The sequence below is a fragment of the Phragmites australis genome, chromosome 15 (genome assembly GCF_958298935.1).
Source record: "Phragmites australis chromosome 15, lpPhrAust1.1, whole genome shotgun sequence".
Lineage (NCBI taxonomy): Eukaryota > Viridiplantae > Streptophyta > Magnoliopsida > Poales > Poaceae > Phragmites > Phragmites australis.
The window spans coordinates 4,123,768-4,142,572 of NC_084935.1; the positions used below are offsets into that span (position 1 = coordinate 4,123,768).

At 43.8% G+C, this 18,805-nt stretch overlaps 3 protein-coding genes across 4 annotated transcripts; 2 read left to right on the forward strand and 1 right to left on the reverse strand.

Annotated features, from left to right (window-relative positions):
• The first annotated feature begins 3,834 nt into the window (after nt 1-3,834).
• Nucleotides 3,835-6,416, forward strand: LOC133892405 (uncharacterized). 2 transcript variants are annotated; one of them, XM_062333157.1, is made up of 3 exons: nt 3,835-4,163; nt 4,604-4,822; nt 5,973-6,416. In XM_062333157.1, exons 1-2 carry the CDS (start codon nt 3,900-3,902, stop codon nt 4,820-4,822), a joined length of 483 nt encoding a protein of 160 aa, XP_062189141.1. In that variant the 5' UTR covers nt 3,835-3,899; the 3' UTR covers nt 5,973-6,416. The 2 variants fall into 2 exon arrangements, with proteins under 2 accessions (XP_062189141.1, XP_062189140.1); XM_062333156.1 differs by lacking the exon at nt 5,973-6,416 and having other exon boundaries at nt 4,604-4,940.
• A 2,936-nt stretch (nt 6,417-9,352) lies between these two features.
• On the forward strand, nt 9,353-13,340 carry LOC133892404 (pectinesterase QRT1-like). Its single transcript, XM_062333155.1, has 5 exons — nt 9,353-10,052; nt 10,907-11,096; nt 11,191-11,397; nt 12,344-12,579; nt 12,883-13,340. Exons 1-5 carry the CDS (start codon nt 9,643-9,645, stop codon nt 13,028-13,030), a joined length of 1,191 nt encoding a protein of 396 aa, XP_062189139.1. The 5' UTR covers nt 9,353-9,642; the 3' UTR covers nt 13,031-13,340.
• Nucleotides 13,341-13,699: 359 nt separating this feature from the next.
• Nucleotides 13,700-18,074, reverse strand: LOC133892403 (uncharacterized). The gene is made up of 6 exons (XM_062333154.1): nt 16,956-18,074; nt 16,108-16,193; nt 15,924-16,028; nt 15,065-15,835; nt 14,631-14,850; nt 13,700-14,279 (listed from the first exon to the last, which is right to left on the reverse strand). The coding sequence occupies exons 1-6, from the start codon at nt 17,257-17,259 to the stop codon at nt 13,942-13,944; spliced, it is 1,824 nt and encodes a 607-aa protein (XP_062189138.1). The 5' UTR covers nt 17,260-18,074; the 3' UTR covers nt 13,700-13,941.
• Nucleotides 18,075-18,805: the final 731 nt, after the last annotated feature.

Consider the following 18,805-nt stretch of genomic DNA (forward strand, 5'->3'; position numbering starts at 1 on the left):
AACGTTTTTTCCTGCTCGTGAACGTTTTTTCCTGCTCAGTAATAAGGGTTCTTCCTTCCAGCTTACAATTAGCCACCCAATAGACATTTATAGCCGTTAGGATTTAGGAGACATGCTCTCTCGGTTGCTGATGCACGCCAATGCTGAGATGCAGTAGACTACAGTGGCAGCACAAGAGCAAGAGGAATAAAAAAACCATAATTCTTATATAGACTCATGTAATAAGAGTGTTCCTAAATTGAGATATTCTCTCATTAATAGTCTATCTTCTCTCGAATGAGGTAGGAGTCATCGTAGGCTGTCTCTATATATATGGATAAAATATCTTCATCTCTATTGGTAATATGATACTAATAGAATGTGAGTCTCATCGTAGGCTGTCTCTTCACAATATAAGTTTTTAAAATTTATTAAGAACTATTAAAATTATATAGACCCTTATAATTGTAACACATACATCGCACCCTTCAGCAATTGAGCCAATTCAGAATGTTACAAGTAGTTAGAAGCATATTTCTTCAAAGTTACTAGAGATTCTCATAATTAATTGGATTGCGCAGCACAACTATAATAAGGTCATGTACAATGCAATATGTTTATTAGGCACGAGTGCTTAAGAAAAGAGAATATCACCACGCCATTAAGCATTTGCAGAAAAAAATACTACTCTCCAATGCAGATGTGTGCATCAAAAGATTCAACTATCTTGTCATCATCCTTTTAAGCACATGAAACAAACTGAAAGCACATCTTCCTCCCTATAATGCATGAACACACATCCCATGTGACATGGCAAAAACAAATGATTTTTTATATAAGCATCTCCTTTAAGGACTTCTTTGGAACAAAGAATTGCCAAAATATAAGAATAGTAAAAACGCAGGATTGAAGTTGCTTAGCTTTTTGAATTCTTAGGAATGAAAAACACAAGAAAACAGTAGAAATGACTGTTTGGATAGAGCGTAGAAAAAACGCAGGAATTTGAAGAGATACAAAAATGCAAAGAAAACTTTCTACGAGGTTGAAGCTCGTGCTAGATTTCCTGTAAAAATCCTATAAATTAAGGCATTCCATAGGAATTTCATAAGATTCTACCATACTTATTTCATAAAATTCTACCATACTTAATCCTTTATTCCAAAAGACTATATAGGAAAAAAATCCTCTAGGATTCAAATCCTACAAAATTCCTTAAAAAATCCTTTGTTTTGAAGGAGTCCTAAACAACCCATTGTACGTACCCAAATAAACCAGCTCTGATCTGATCTCGCTGATTGTTTTTCATAATTCACCAGCTCTATTTTTTTTAAGATTTCCACTATGGTTAATAATGTCTTTGAGACCGAAGTAGATAACAATCTAGATTAAACTAATGCCGTACATGTTTTCTGCGGCAATTTTAGCATATTTCACAACACCAAACCACACTATCAATGACTTTGCTCAATGTTTTGCTGTAGTAAATTGGGGTTTAAAGGAATGCGTTATATATAGAAGGAAACAAATGAATTGTGTCAACGAGCAAATCCAACAATATGGGAGGGGGGTGTTCTCTTTGTCATTCAAGCTCTGTGCATGCGTAAGTAACCTTGCAAGTGCTCATGCATGGTCATCAGTTCATCATACATACGAGACCTTGCAAAGCTCCATTTCAGTTATAGTGGAAAAGCATTCCATCGTTTTAATCATCTCTCACGCACGAGTTCTTGGATGGTTCCACTCCCACCCCCGGCAGGGCCGGCCCGGGGGGTCGAGCGGGGCGGCCGCCCCGGGCTCTCAAAACTAAAAGACCTCATATGTATATATATACTGTGTATATTGGTTTAAAAAAAATTAAAAAAATTAGATCTGTACGATTTATATTTAGTAATGAGACTTTATTTTTAATTTCGTCTCGGATCATCGATATATCAGGAGCGGGCTAACCCCCGGCAGGTAAAGAGATTTATAAGGCCATCTCCAGCAGGTACCTCAAATTTTCATCCTCAAAAATACTATTATAGTATCCCCTATCACTATTACAGCATCCATTATTTTTTCATCTCCAGCAGCTACCTTATTTTCTACTTTATACTCCTCTTTTTCTCTCTTCGGACCCGCTGTTAGCCTCTGTAAACAGTACTGCTACAGCAACAGACATTGTTTTCTGCATCTGGGCCCACTGCCAGTCTCTGTGAGCAGTATTGCTACAGTACTGCTGCGGGTGCTACAGTAGTTACGCAAAGTCGCTGCTACAGTACCCCTCAAATCACTGTAGCAGCCGGATTTGCAGAAATACCTCCTCTGTTGGAGATGGCCTAAGTGCAGGGGACACCTTTTTTCGTTGTGTTTCTCTCGGTCCTGGCCCCTGGGGTGAGAGGAGGCGGCTTAAAAAGAGCGTGATCGAGAACTGTGCAGGTAAATGGAATCATGAGAAGAAGTACAAGTGCAGGACAATGAGTGGGTCAATATGGGACTCAATGCTATGATCCCCTCCATGTTGCGCGAGTGGAAAAACCTGATGATAATATTGCATGCATGTGGTGGCAGCGGCAGATTAGGGTGGAGGAGGGGAAAAAAGGAAAATGAGGAGACGAGGAGGGAGAAGAATAGTATCTCTTCATATTAGGCCATCTTCAAGAGAGTCCTCAAATCTTATTTTTTCAGTGCTACAATATTTTGCGGTGTACTGTAGCACTGAAAATTCATCTCAAAAAGATTCTCTATCTAGTGGTACAGTATTGCTACAGTGGAAAAAAGGAATGCTATAATAGTGATAGGGGATGCTGTAATAGTATTTTGAGGATAAAAATTTGAGGTAGCTGTTGGAGATGGTCTTACCTTTGATCCGCTAATGCTTGATTACACCTATTTACACTTAAATAAGTATAAATAGAGATGAATGTAGAGTGATCCGTAGATCTATTTTAATTTAACTCAACTAATTAACTTAGTTATATTTTGATTATATCAAAATAACTAGTTAGTAAATTAAGTTACAGTAACGTAGTTAGTGTTCCAAACCTATCCATAAACACAAAATAAAGTGCTTTAATATCAGCCCAATGAAGTACGTCATCTCAATGTGAGTTGCTACGAACCACTTGCATGGAGTTGCGACGCCGAGCCTGACTCTGTAGACAGAGTATATATGGCACTTTCTTCGTAAGTTAAGTTAACGTACAAGTGCATGCATGAATAACCTAAAGAGAACGACACCAGTGCTTCGCTGCTTGCGTTGCATGGTTGCGATTTCTTTCTTGGATCTCCCCGTTAATTTTCAGCTCTGCAAAATGACGACGGAGCCCGTCGATATGGTGTAGTGCACGCATGCTCTGACCTCCTACAAGCCATTTGGGCTCCAATCTTAAAAGACAATCGGTCTGGCTGTGTCCAACCAGCGTAAAACGACCCATTCAGTCATTTGGGCTCAAATAGTCGACCCCAAACCTTGCAGCCCACTAGTATTCTTGAAATTTGTTCCTTTTCTGTTTCCCATCTTTTTTTATCTGAGTTTTTAGCAATGATAACATCTTTTATACCATATTTTTTGAATTTTTATGACTATTTAAATATTATTTTAAATTTAAGAGTATTGGAACATGCGATAGAATTATAAATTTGTAAATTTTGAAAATGAATATATATTTGTAATTTTAAAAATAAAAAAAATCTCACCTTACTTCAATACCTCACTAATCCACTCTAATAGAAGAAAATTTTATGAGATCTAATCTCACATAAAGATTACTCTTATATATATCATGTATTCTTCTCAGTTTTATGTGAAAATTGTTAGATAAAGAAAAATAACATAGATCAAGATATTATAGACGTGTTTCGATATAGGATCCACTCCACTCCACTCCACTCCTCGCTGCCACCCTCGAGCTCGACACCGGGCGCGCGCCCGCGTCCCCATGAAGGCCGTCGGCGACCACCACCACCACGGCCTCCACTCCCCCACGCCGGCGGCGGCGACCAAGATCTCCATCCTCGTCTCGTCCGGCGAGGGGGCGGTATTCGGTAAGGGCCGGTACAAGACGTGGGCCCTCGCCGCCATCGCGCTCCTCGCGCTCTGGTCCATGTTCGCCGCCTCCGTCTCCCTCCGCTGGTCCTCCGGGGACCTCGCTGCCACGTTCGGGGACGCGAGCGATCCGCTCATCGACGTCCTCGATCCCCTCGTACGGCTCATCGATCCCCTCCCTACCTACTCTTAGATCTTGCCGCTAACTTGATCCGTTTCTAAATTCTAACTTGCGATGTGTCAATGTGTGCCAACAACGCCGGCATAGGATATGCGTGTCTGCTTCTAGATTTCACAGTAGGGATGAAATGGGTTGTTGTATACCGTGAATGCAGATAGATCAAGTCGCAAAAAGTAGGACGCAATTTTGTGGATAGAGAGTTCGCCTGGCCATACATTTATCTGTTACAATCTATTTCTGAAGGTATCGGTTCTATGCTAAGGTGGTGTTACGCGTTATCATGAATCCGAAGTTCCCTTGTATCGAAAGTTGTTCAAATTGTTACACTACATTAATTGATGGAAAAACATCTGCATTTGTCATGATTTTGGTTTGTGAAAAAAAGGCTCAAGTTTGCCTGATCTTGGATTGAGCAGGAGATGGAGCAGAGGGAGAAACTAGTGCGCCGGATGTGGGACGTGTACACACGCACAGGCGATCACGTACGGCTTTCGCTGTTCTGGCAGGAAGCATTTGAGGCTGCATATGAGGAGCTTGCTGGTGATGATATGCTGGCTAGTGATGCTGCTATATCTGAGATTGCTCGCATGTCAGTCCACAGGCCTGAGGTTGAGCAGTCGTGGTATAAGAGTTAGGTATGAATTAATCGATCCATTTGCTACCTTAGTAGCTGCATGGGACTATTCTCTCCTCTCTCTTGAAATAAATTGTCTCCTTTTTTTATATGTGCAATCAAATGTTTATGCTTGTTTTGCCTTGTGAGCATTCTGATTATCAGCGATAAAGTGGCATGGCATTGTAACATTTGTAAGTTAATGAAGAAAAGTATATCAATGCTAGTGTTCTGCAGCCGTTGCCAACTTTTCTGAATTCAGTGCTGCAAGTAACTCCAAAGTTTAGGTTTAATTATAGTGTTGCCACATAATCAGGGATAAGTAACCCATCATCTCATCTGAATGCCAGATTCCATTTCTGTTTAGGTCTCCCTTCATTGCCCCTAGTCCTCATTGTTAGGATTCTTTATTGCAACTTGAATTTCCCAATTGGACTATTGATAATATTCATATATTGGATGAGAATAAAATGCATCGGACATCCTGTATTAGTCAATTATTGCAAATACCTACCTATGCTTTGATAAGTGGTAGCTTACCACCAATTCTTTCAATATGGTGTACGAGTTGAAATTTGACACCTGGTTTCCGAATTTCGTGTTATAAAGTGTACTCAGTATGCCAAAAAGAGAGATATTATGTGGTAAATTGACATCTTGAATATATAAGCGGTAATATGACGAAAAGAGGAAAATTATCTGTTAGCTGGATGGCATTTGCTATGCCAGTCAATTCTCTTAGTACACCATTCGAAAATGCGATTTATGTGAATTTCTGGTTTTTTGTATGTGACCAGTATTAGAGCATAAGGAGTGAAGGATGAAACATGTGGTCATGGCTCATGATTGTAACCTTTTGCTGAAATATCATATAATGATGGAATGCCGTTGTTATCCCATCCTTGATTTGCTGAAATACCATGTTTGTTTTTGTGCAACCTTGCTTTGCTTCACTGAGTAACTAACTAGCTAGAATGTCATACTGTGTTGGTCTCGTGGCATTCCATGTTCGTTTTTGTGCAACCCTGATTGCTTCAGTAGTTCGGTGAATAGCATCGCAAACTTAAGCTGGTTGGACTGTCTACACTGGATATACGTTGAATTTCAATGTCTCTGATCATCTCTTGCGGAAAGTGGAACACGACAAACATTTAGAGGAATGGAAATTGTAGGCTGAAGGTGAAGAAGAGTTACCTAAGTGTCGACGTCCCATACTCCCATATGAAGATCACTTGCTATGCATGATCGTTGCTGCTATTCAATTTTCAAGCTGTGCTGTCTTTGTTCACTTAGTTTGACAGTGGATGCAGAAGTCGCGGGTTTCTGGTAGTTACCTCCCCTTGTCAATTGTTTCTGGTGTTATTATCCACTCAAATGAGCACAGCTCTTGCTAGATATGTATGTATCCTCTGAACAGAGGTCAAAGATTTCTTCTGTCCTCGACGGTATCAGGGAGCCTAGCAGGAGCTGTTCAAATTTTAATCTTTTATTCACTAGTCGGTTGTGTAATAAGTCTGCACATTTGTGCGCGAAACAAGCTTCAAGTACGACGGTTAGTGGTGTGTGGAGTATGTACAGTGGGTGTTTAGAGGAGGTGCTTACGAAAAAAATTGGGTTTTTTTTTCTCAACTCCAGTAACACAGGTACATAGGTGGAGGATAAGGTGATTATTTAAGCACAGTTATTTATATTAGTGCTAATAAGATAATTAATTATATTTAAGTATATATAGTATTTGTTTGCATTGGAAATTAGAATTTTTATGTCGGTGCTTAACACTTTTGCTGATGATTAGTAAACCATCGATCTTACAAATATGTGAATAAAGTAGAGGATACTCTCTCTTATCGAATTATACACCAGAAAATTGAGATATATATATGCTCAAGCCTTTCGAAGAATAATATTGGCTTGTTGTGGCTTGAATTGATTTGTTCTCTGCAGGGTCTCTTAGCTCTGTATATACGTGGAGGTCGTCATGTAGCCTTTGAACTTATTTTCGAGTAGGATTATGTTATTTTTAAAGATAGACTTCTCTGTTTACAAGATACCCCGATACATGCGGTTAGTTCTCATACGTCTAAGTATTACTTTCTTCGGCATGAACTATGCTCTGAGAATACATAAAATCTTAAAGGATATATATATGTATGTTCATGCTCTGAGAATACATAAAATCTTAGAGGATATGTATATGTATAGGACCATCGTATATGATAATTTTATATTACCCACCGTTAACTCTCTTTTCTTAAACACTTAGTCATAAGCCCATAGTATTATTCATGCCCTCAGACATCTCTGCCAGTCACGAATGCTTGAACTCCATTGTAATCCTGCTATAAGGTAAGCAATGAAGCTCCTTGGTCTAAAAAAAAAGAATTTAGTGCGTCATAATCTTTGTGCGGTCGCACCAACTAGATTTGTAGAAACTTGGACGTTTTGCATAAAAGAGGAAGGAGGCTATGGCTGAAGTCTCCAACCAATCCACGGGCTCTGCCCTGAAGGCCATTTCAGTCGTTGGAAAAAAAAGGCTTGGCCCGAAAGCTCTGCAAGGCCGAACTCGCACACAACTGCAGGTCGCACATTATTTCAACATACGAGTTATTAACCTTTATCTCTCTAAAAGAAATTCAGCAAAAGCAACCGCTTATGTTCAATCCATTCCTATATACTGTGACCATTCAGTCCATTTTTAGGGGCACGACCAGACTACGAACTCGTATGTTGATCGAGTTCTGGATTTAACTGACGCCACTATTGATAGCAGTCTGACCACGGCGCCGCTGACTTGGATCGCGAAAAAATTAACGAAAGTCTCGCGTCGCATATCTCGCCCAACACGTACAGGTGATCACCTAATCGTCAAAAGAGCCCTACCCCATTGACCATCTGACACAGTTCAACGCTGTTAGGTCCGACGCGTAATGCGCCTCCGCCTAATCCATCTCGAGAGCGAAACTGACACCGACTCGTCTGATGCAGCTGCGTGCCTGCTTTGGTACATTCTCTTGGCAGGCCAAGAAAAGCAGTTGAAGGGATTAGGGATGACACATACAACACTCACAAGTAGAAACTATATAAATTTGTATCCATAAGATAATTTTTAAACCCGTACCTACACCTATTACCCGCACCTGCACAAATACAACTATATCATGCTCATTTATCAAATCCGCACCTAGATTCACGAGTAAAGAATACATCTAAAATTGCACCCATTATGGTTTTCCCACGGGTAAACTGTACCCATTAACATCTCTAGAATTGAGCCTAGCTCAATTAATTAAGGGGTGGATGCATATCTACACCACTCAAATTCAAGTACCTATTTAAAAAAAAAAGAATATATGCATGCTGAATGTCTACGTTTTGTTGATGCAAAAGATTGAATTAGTTATAGAATAGGACATGTTGTACGTGGTCTTGTATCATATTCATGCGTCCTAAATTTTTCTAATTATTTTGTAGTTCTTCTATTATTTTTTATTTTTTTTAAAAAATCTGATTTTTTTCTTGATTTTCCTAATTTTTTCTAATTTTCTAATTTTCTTTTTATTTTTTTAAAAATTTTCGATACCGCCTTTGCCACGTAGGCATCACTTGGCATGCCACGTTAGCGTTAAAACCCACTCTGAGCCAGTATGAACCTAATTGATACAATTTGACAATATTAATAGTCTAGAAATATATTTTAAAAATTTATTGACCTAAATGAGAATAAGTTCAAAGACCACCAATATATTTACCTCTATTAAAAAATAAAGCAGTGGAGCATCGCCCATGAGAAGAACTAAGAAAAATGGCCTAGAGGGGAACGTGCTGTTGGACCCAACCGCTGTGCACTAACTACTCACTAACTACCTCACTTTTGCCGTCCTTCCTCTAAACTCCACCGCAAATTGAGATTTCCCTCAAAATTGAAACGAACCTTCGTCTCCCTCGCGCGCAAGTCATGACCAACCTTTCCATCTCGCCGCTCCAAAAAATTTACCCATGCATGCACCAACCCGTCCATGTTCGATCCGCATCCTACTAATCAACCACGACATTTTATCAGCCCGTAACCATTATGAGCTCCACGTGCAAAAAAAGAAGAGCACCATGCGTGCCAAGCAATACCAGGGATAATCCGGTTTTCAAGCCGTGTGAGATAAGCTTCTATACGAGAAATACAATTCTGCATGGTCCATCTCAACCATCCATCCTTTATATCCGATACCTACTCATTCGTTAATTATTTCATCTACCTTATAATTTTTTAATCTAATCTTATAATACGAATGGTAAATAAATAATTTTGATAAGTCATACATTTGTATACTCTAATGGAATTTTGGTGTTGGCCTCTGTGTGGTAGTGAATCCACTCGTCTGTACGAAACGATGGCAAACTGCCGCCGGGAAAGAAAGCTCATCCGAGGCACGTTAAGTGTCAGTTACCAACGATTTCGTGAACGAAATGGGCCCCTGATACCTGAAGGGAAACAGTCGTAAACGAAGCCGTGCACACAATTCCATGACATGGCCTTTTGCCCTGATTTTCTCCGTGCCAACACACCAAAAGTGGCGTGTTTTCTCGCGTGCCCGGAGGCAAATCAACGGGAGCGGCCGGGGCGCCGGGCGCGGCCCCGTATTTAATGGCGTCACCGCTTGCTCACGCCTCCAACGTCTCGCATTCCACTCCATCCTCTCCGTTCCCGCATCATCATCATCGTCCTTGTCGTCGTCTCAGCGTCATCGCCCCTCGCATGCTTGTCATGCAACCACGACCCCGCACCCTATATATCCGTCGTTCGTCTAAGCTCCACGTCTCCCGAGCTAACCACAGTTGCTACGTGACATGCTAGGCGTCGCGCGTGCAGCTAAGCTCGCTAGTCCTCGACGTGACAGCCTGACCCGACCCGAGGCTGAGCGAGCTAGGCCGTGGTCCATGGCCGTGGCCGCCGCGGGGCGCAGGCGCTGCTGCCTCTGCGCGGGCGTTATCGTCCTCGTCGTCGTCGCAGTCGCGGAGGGCGCCGGTGCCGGGGGCGACGGGTTCATAACGTGGGACGACCTCAGCATACCGTCCGCCGTGGCCGCGCCGCGCGGCGTGTCGGACGGCGCCGCGGGAGGAGCCCGCCGCGACCTGGGGACGATCGTGGTGTCGCAGGACGGGACGGGGCACTCGCGGACCGTGCAGGGCGCCGTCGATATGGTGCCCGCCGGCAACCGGCGCCGGGTCAAGATCCTCATCAGGCCGGGCGTGTACAGGTGCGTGATCGCCCGCCGCCGCCGCGCCGCTTGCTATGCCTCCTCCACTACTGCCTCTATTGCAGTAACTGCCTCAGCGTTAGTGGGTAGTATTAAGTGATCACGACGTGTGTTCGATCGTCTCCTCCCTCTTGGCTCTTCGCCTTTTCTCTTAGCTGCAACTCTTCTCAAGTTCTCAAAGTTTTGTTCTCTTTTATTTTAGTTTTGCTTTGTTTGTTTTGGACAGTTAGTTCATTGAGTTTTCTACTACTAGCAGTTTTCCATTTCTTCTCCACACTTCCTAGAGTTCAGCCGTCTAAAATCTCTCTAGATTTCAGTCGTCGGTGAGTTTAGGTGAGAAGGTTAGGGTTCACTGATGATCCAGAGGTTAGAGGGAGGTTTGGGGAGGTAGTCGGACCGGCAATGGTGTGATGATGCGGTGAGACGGTTGTGACGTTGCTAGAGTCGCGGGTGGCAGGTGGGCGGTGGAAGGGGTTGGCAGCGGGGGAGAATAAAATGGAGTGGTTAGAGCGGTGGTGGACGGTGGACGTGAATCCAATATTGAAAAAGAACGAAGGAAGAAGAGGATCAGACGCCGTTAGATTGGAATCAAACGGTTGCGCGTCCTCGCCTGAAAAAAAATGCCCGTTTTCCACGACACAATTCTCTCAGCGTTCAAAACTTGAAAGCAACTTGTCGTTGTGTCGTTTAGCTTGTGAGCTGCAATTTGTAGGCATAGCAAGTAGGTTCTAAATTTGTGCATTGCTACCTTTAAGCAGGCAAAACATTCTATCTTGCATAGCGAAAATTTGTGTATGGTAAAAAAGGCGTAGTAAGATTAATGGACAATGGCGTGCAACGGTGGGTGGGTGCAGGGAGAAGGTGACGGTGCCGATCACGAAGCCGTTCGTGTCGCTCATCGGCATGGGCACCGGCCGCACGGTGATCACGTGGCACGCCAGGGCGTCGGACGTCGACCCGTCGGGCCACCAGGTCGGCACCTTCTACTCCGCCTCCGTCGCCATCGAGGCCGACTACTTCTGCGCCAGCCACATCACCTTCGAGGTACGCATCGTGGTCCTGCAACAAAGTGGCTGTGCTCGTGCACGATTTGATCCTCTGGTGACATGGATGCATACTCTCCGTGATCCGCATGCAGAACTCCGCGCCGGCGGCGCCGCCGGGAGCGGTGGGGCAGCAGGCAGTGGCGCTGCGGCTCTCCGGCGACAAGACGATGCTGTACAGGTGCAGGATCCTGGGGACGCAGGACACGCTCTTCGACAACATCGGGCGGCACTACCTGTACAACTGCGACATTCAGGGCTCCATTGACTTCATATTTGGAAACGCAAGGTCCTTGTACCAGGTACGTAAAAGATTACAATCAGGTACAGGTGTGTTAGTGTGTATTTGTCATTCTCAATTCTATATCTTTTTTAGTTTTTGCAATGGTTTTAAGTAGTTTATTTTGTTTTAGAAAGAAGAAGCAGGGCCTTTGATACCCAGACACTCTGTCCCCCTTAACATTGCCCTGTTTATATGCCCACACTACTGATTTTATGTTGGTATCATTAGTTGGCCATGTTCATGCCTTCCATTCCTTTTTATCAGAGCTGTTGGGTTGTTATCAGAAAATCACAATTCAGGCACTCACCAACCCTGACATTTCATGCTCTTGCAGCAAGAAATGCTTTGACCTCTGGCTTCTCACTTTCTATGTGTCTACCTTGCAGTGCTCAACTTGGGCACACAGTTTAGCACCTAGCTTAGCTAGGCGGCTCAGTGGAATCAGGTAGTTAGGCACTTAGCCCTGCACTATGCTCCAGCGCTCTTGCACGAATCCATGCTCAACAGCTCAAAACCTTATCAGCTTCAGTGGTCACATTTACTTGGTACTTGCGGGCGCAACTGTCAAGTTAGGGATCAAAATCCTTTCACGAAGAGATTTTCATTACTTTCAGCGTTCCGATAGTTTCCCGTCACGAATTGATTTTCAAGATCATTTCCTTTAGGACATAATTATCTCTCCTTTCACTTCACGAATCTCTTCGAAGGGAAACGGTTAGAGATAAGAGAAAACGAGAAAGAGAATCAGAAAGTAAACGAAATAAATAAAATATAATTAGAGATGGTCTTATGTTTTAAGAATCCTACGTTCCGAGGAAGCCCTAAGCGGCTACAGTGCGACGTGACTCCCTGTTTGGAACGCGGGAATTTCTTTTGCTCCATTCTAGCTGGATTCGAATTGTTTCAAAAACAGGCTCTACCCGGCCACGGCAAGAGGCGTGACACGCTTCTTGATACGAATGCAGGGGTGCACGCTGCACGCCGTGGCGACGAGCTACGGCGCGATCGCGGCGTCGCAGCGGAGCTCGGCGGCGGAGGACTCGGGCTTCTCGTTCGTGGGGTGCAGGCTCACCGGCTCCGGTATGCTCTACCTGGGCAGGGCGTGGGGCAGGTACGCCAGGGTGGTCTACTCCTACTGCGACCTCAGCGGCATCGTCGTCCCCCAGGGATGGAGCGACTGGGGCGATCGGTCAAGAACAAAGTACGTAAATTTTCCCACCATTTTGTTCCCTGCTGGAATCACAATTACAGTGAACCGGATAATTACCACCTATCGCAGGCTCTCTTAACAACGTAGGAATTTCACAGTAAACGTTCAATTCCCATGAATAGAAATTTTTTCTCTGTTCCAAACGTAGCCTTTTACCCGATGATAAAATTCATAGAAATGAAATTAGTTACCACATGCGACTCGCCTGTTCCCAGCCAGGTCTTCCAAACCTGACAAAACGATACGGCACAGCATTCGTCAGAAAGTGACATTTCTGGATTCATTTTTGGACAGGACGGTGCTGTTCGGAGAATACAGCTGCAAGGGTCCAGGGGCGAGCGCGAGGCAGAGGGTACCTTGGTCCCGGGCGCTCACCTACGAGGAGGCTCGGCCGTTCCTCGGCCGGAGCTTCATCAACGGTGAGCAGTGGCTCAGGCTGTAGATCCCACTGCCGTTCCTCGGTCGGAGCTTCGTCGACGGCGAGCAGCGATTTAGGCCGTACATCCTGCAAATTCTGCACATTCCCCTTCTCTTTAGTTTTCTTCACTGCAGATAATGTACCTAGCAGAGCTAGTCAGTTGACATGTACGGTGTACCATACTACCATGTAACAAACCTGACACGTCCATATATGTAGTTGAGATGAGATTTGTAAGCCCTGTGAATCATGGCAAGATAGGAGTTTGCATGCGTGAAGGAACAGGGGAGGCCATCATGTGACACGCCTCATGTCAGGGACCTCAGGCCTAACATAACAGAACAATCGAAATGATGAGATCATGGAATGACTTCAGATCCAGGATGCCATATACAGATGACACAGACCTTGGAGAGTGAAAAAATGCTCTCATTTTGCAACCTCTTCGGATCAACATGCGCGACTGCAGTTCATGGAATGGCAGGATGCTCATCATAGCAATCAGAATGGATCATAATAATCTGCTACCCAAATCATTGCAGTGCTTAAATGTAGACCCACCAAATGAGCAAGAACAAACTTAAGCAAGATCACAATACAAACAAACCAGGACAAGAATTTTATTCTAAAAAAGAATGAACCTAACTACTGATCAAGAATAACTTGAACTATAGTTGAGACAAGAAAACACCGTAACAGAAACAAAGATCAATCAGACTGCTATACAGCATGACTAGGAAGGGTAACATTTAGCTTGCAATCCGTGTGTCTGGTAACATTAGCAAAATAAGAAAACTAGGTAAGGTTCGTGTATGACAAAGAGTCGACAATACTCCTTAATATCAGCAACCTAGTAAAACCCCTCCATTGGGGGTTCAATTACCCATATCTATAGCTATGTACATGAATCTAACGAGGTTGGGGCATCCCAAACTTCATGTCTTGCCAACATCTACACCTACTTCCCTATTGCAGTCCTGTTCAGGATCGTCATCTCTGGGACGCTTCCCAAGAATTGTTTGTTTCTCATCGTCCGCAAAAGGAGAGGTCTTATTACTAGCTTCTGTTTGTTTATCTCTACTGGAGTTTGCTTGGATAGCTGCAAGCTCTTGGTCAGGCACTGCAGAATTGTCAGGTGGCCTTGTTCGGATACTATCTGAAGGTATTCTTGTCAACACATCTGCCTTCGTTTCAATATCAACCCATTGGTTCTTGACCCAATCTTTTGAGATTCTTACATTCTTTAGCTGGCATACCCGAAAAAAGTTCTCCCCTGGAATGGAATAACATAAATGTCATCATCTTCATGCATGAATGGTGAATGATGATAATTTATTAGAAACATTTCATCTTTATAGGATGCAATATAATTACACATAATCACATATAATTTCATAATAGATTTAATATGTGTGAAATGCTGAAAGCATACTTGAAAAGGTAAAAAATAGAAATGCCCTACAATTTGAGGCATTAACCACAGCAGAAATATGAAGCCTGGTACATTGACCATCTAGATTTCACTCTCTTAGCTCAGAGCTAGACAATTATTTTGTCAACACAACTTTTGTTTCTCATAGGGAAGACTAAACAGGAAAATATCATTTCAACAAGGAAAAGGTACCTGGAAAATATATTTGCAGGCTATTCACCGCAATGTTGTCCAAAGTGACAACTCCTTCCCACCAGCCACTATATTGCCAGACATCAACAGCAGTACCAGGTAAAAGAGCAGCACCATCAACAGAACTATTTTGTTGAGGACGTGGCCTAATTCTTAGTCGGTCTGGGCATCTCAGTCCCAGCTTATCAGGAAGAGCCAATGTAGAGGCAGGTACCATCTCCTACAGAGGCATAAAAAGGTCTTATTAATAGAGCACAAAATAATATAATCTTCATTATCAAAGAATACATTTTACACAGGAACAATAGAATAGATCACGACATTAAGGGGGGGGGGGGGGGGAGTTGCAAAATGCCAAATATCATGATCCATTTTGCTTTCCACAGACACTTATTAATCCAGCTTAAATTTCAACCACATGTCGGTAGTCATACCTCCAATCTCCCACAATCATCAGCATTTTGGAGATCATCATATTGAACCTTCATTTTGTTATGATTAGAACATGACTTCAGAACAGTACACCTGAACCAGCAGCCGATAATGCCACTATCCTGAGACAAGATCTCTATTCTGTCACCAGCATTGTATGTTGGAATTAGCTGATTCTGGGGCCCAATAAACTTGATCGAGGGATGCTTCCCGGGAGATTGCTTATTACTTGAATTCTGATAAGATGTTATGGAGTCTGCTAGTGGGCCTCCACAGATTTTCGTAACCAAACATTTTGAATAAAGCTTCTCAAACTGCTTTGAAAACTTAGCTTTCCCAGGTGTACAATATTCACCATTCTTTTCTGGCTCAGCAGGAATTTTCAAGGACAGAACAACAGCTTGACTAAAATACCCATGCAATGTTCTCAAGTCAAAATGCTTGAACTTATTTTTACTATACTGGCGAAAGCAGAAACGGATCCCAACCAGAGAAGAACTTGGCAATGCATTGGAGCATTTTTCATAATGATCAGGAGTCAAAACAGTTGCAATATCATCAACACACTCCACACTGATTACTTGCGTAAAAGGAGTGATAAAAACTTCGCAAGGGTGAGGGGGGGAAGGAGGTATCGCACAATCAAATTCCTGGTTTTGATGAAACCATCGCACTTTAACCTTCTTCTGTCCCTTCTTATCTTCATACATGTCTTCCAAGTACGCAAGGTAGCGATTTTCTTCCTCTGACAAGACAAACACAAAAGTGTGGGTCTGCAAAACAAGATGCCATCTGACATTCTGCAAATAATCTAGAAATGATAATGAGTATATACATACATATTGTCATGACGAAACTTACGGATATCGTGGTTCCATTGCGACAAAAAGCTTGATAGTGGCGAAGCTGCTTGCCACATGTCCAGAACAAACCAGACCACGTAATGTCTGAGCTGCAGTCTTTCCCCTACGAACACCAATAAAAAAAATCAGCTAACTCATAAAATATGAAATCAAACTACATAAATTTACAAGTGACCACTTACCAGATTTTGGTGCATAAAGCTATCAGTTTCACCATATCCATCTAACCCAATGTCATTATCCACATAAGGTCCATATTTTGAAAATTCTGAAATGGACAACAAACTATTAGAATTACGAATAAGGACATTGATGTCAATTAAAATAATATAATACAGATGTCAATCACACAAGTTATTGTGCTGAATAGGATTGACCTGACAGGTACTCCAACCTTGTGTGTGTTTCTTTTCTCTTTTTTTTGGGTGGGGGGGAGGGGGGGGAAGGGGTGTTAAAAAAAAGGAACTAACTAAATAATAATTATTAAGGATCATAACTACAGGTGTCCAATAGAATCCAAGCGCTCCCAAATAGGATGGCTATTGGATCACTGGGGAACCTTTACCCTTTTGTAGCGAGAAGCTTAACTTCCTCTACACCAGCGTCTCAGAATATCAACCTTCTACAATATTCCACTTCTCCCTTCTCCCCATTGTAAAATAAATATCGGATGATGGAAAGGTGTGCTTATAAAGTGCTTAAAAAAGCAAGTTTCATTGTGTCTGACAGCCCCTTAAAGGCCTGAACTTGTTTTGTAGTGTCTGCCACAAGGAAATGCTTCTACCCTAAGGGCCTGATTGGAAGAAGGGAGATGCTCTATGAAATTTTAGGATTTAGTTCAAGTTTGTATTAAATCCTAGGGGTTTGGATCCTAAAACCCCCTTTCCAAACAGGGCCTAAGGATGAAGGAGGCCACCTACCTTGACATAGTTAGATGTTAATTAAAAGAGTGATGAATTATGTAAATAGTGTCCAGAGAATTCATGTAGTGAGTGGTAGAAAAAAGAAACAGATGGGGGGCGAGAATTACTTGAGCCAAGTGCCTTCACCGGTATGAAGGACGTCAGCCAACCCACCACCTCACGGCGAGATCGCCACTTGCGCGCGAACACCGCCGGCCCACCGTCATCATCGCCGTCGCACCCCCGCGCGGTGCGGAAGTCCTCCGATACCACATAGAGCATGTGGCGCAGGCTCCTCTCCGTGCCGACGACGGCGAGGTGCGACCCGCCGGCCGCGTCCTCGAGGTAGTAGTGCACGACGCGGCTGCCCCTCACCTGCGACACGAACTCCTCCCTCCACCTCACGAACTCCGGGTCGTCCTCCCTCGCCATTCTTGTTTGCGACGCCGCCAAGAGCAAGGACACCCAACCCGGGGGCACCGCACTACGCAGACGAAGGGGCCGCCGTCCGCAACAAGCTCATGTCCTTTTCAGGAAAGTCTTGGAAAAAGAAGACGGCCTTAGGGTTCTCAGTTCTCAGGGAAGGAAGGGAACCCGGTGTCTGTCAGAAACCTCGGAGGACACAAGAATTTCACGGGAAACTTCAGATTAACCAAGAAATCGAGGGGTTAGGGAGCGGCGGCCGGGGATTTGTTGCAACCCCCGGACGGGAGGATGATTCCTAGGGCTTCAGAGGGATTTACGGGGAGCCCTCGCCAGCCAGAGCGGCTTGAACCGGAAGGGGTTCAGGCTGAGCAAGAATCCCTCCATGGAACCGGAGGCGCCGGCAAGCGGGTTCTTGCGCTGATTTCCCTCAAAGAAAAACCAGAAAATTTCTCAAATGTTACTCCAAAAGAGTAGGCGGCGGCGGCGGCGCTCTGGGGACGGGCGAACGGAAGGCGCGGGCGGAAGATTTCTCTCTTGGCGGCGCAGGACTCCCTCTCCGAGTCAGCCGGTGGAGGGGGTGGCGCGAGAGAGGAGGACGAGGAGGCGAGGAAGCAGGGACGGAGACGGACAGGTGGGAAGGCGAGGAGAGAGAGAGAGAGAGAGAGAGAGAGAGAAGAGAAGAGAGAGAGAGAGAGAGAGAGAGAGGGAGGGAGGGTTGAAGCCCTGGGAGAGGAAGGGAAGGGAATCTACTGTGTTTCCCTCCCTGTCTCTCGGGCCTCTGCGGCGAGTGAGCGTAGGGAAACGGTTGGTGGTGGTTTCCGTTGGGGAAGGCGTAAAAACGGCTGGGCTTCTTTCGGTCCGGGATACGGATGCACCAAAGTCAAAAACAGGGTGGGCTGAAAACAATTGCTCATGGTTTTATTCAGGATAAATTGCATCCCTATCTGGGCATCAAGGTCAATGGCGTGTGATTGGATGGCGAGCAAAGAGACGTATCTAAAGTGGAAAACGTGGTCGAAAACGGGAACTTCTGTACACTGCTCAGCTATTTTATTTTGTATTTACAGTCAAATTCTTATCCACGCCATTAGCTAGAAGATTTCTGCAGCGGGCATCTTCCGCACGTATACGTGCTGTGTTTGTGGGCTGTTTGTTCTTTTAAATTGTGTTGATTTTTATCTTTTGGTGGTAGTTTTAATCCACCTAACAAATCAAAAAGGTTGCAGACCCGTTATGAGAGAGAGGAAAAATAACCAGATGTCTGTTAGGGGTACGAGAGAGGAGAAAAATGACCAGATGTCTGTTAGGGGAAAGGGAAAGATGAATCACCTAGTCAATTTGTTTCACTCGTGACATGTCTTCGTGTGAGAGTGGAACCGCTGCCAGCGTCATTTCAAATCCCTGTGCTTTTTGTTTCTCGCGCGGGTTAGTACAACTCACCTCTTGTTCAAATCTTTTTATTTTTCTCATTACTCATGTTTATGTGCGTATAATGTATCTTGCATATTCTATATATCCTTATATTTTTATTTTCAGTGCCCAATTTAGACAA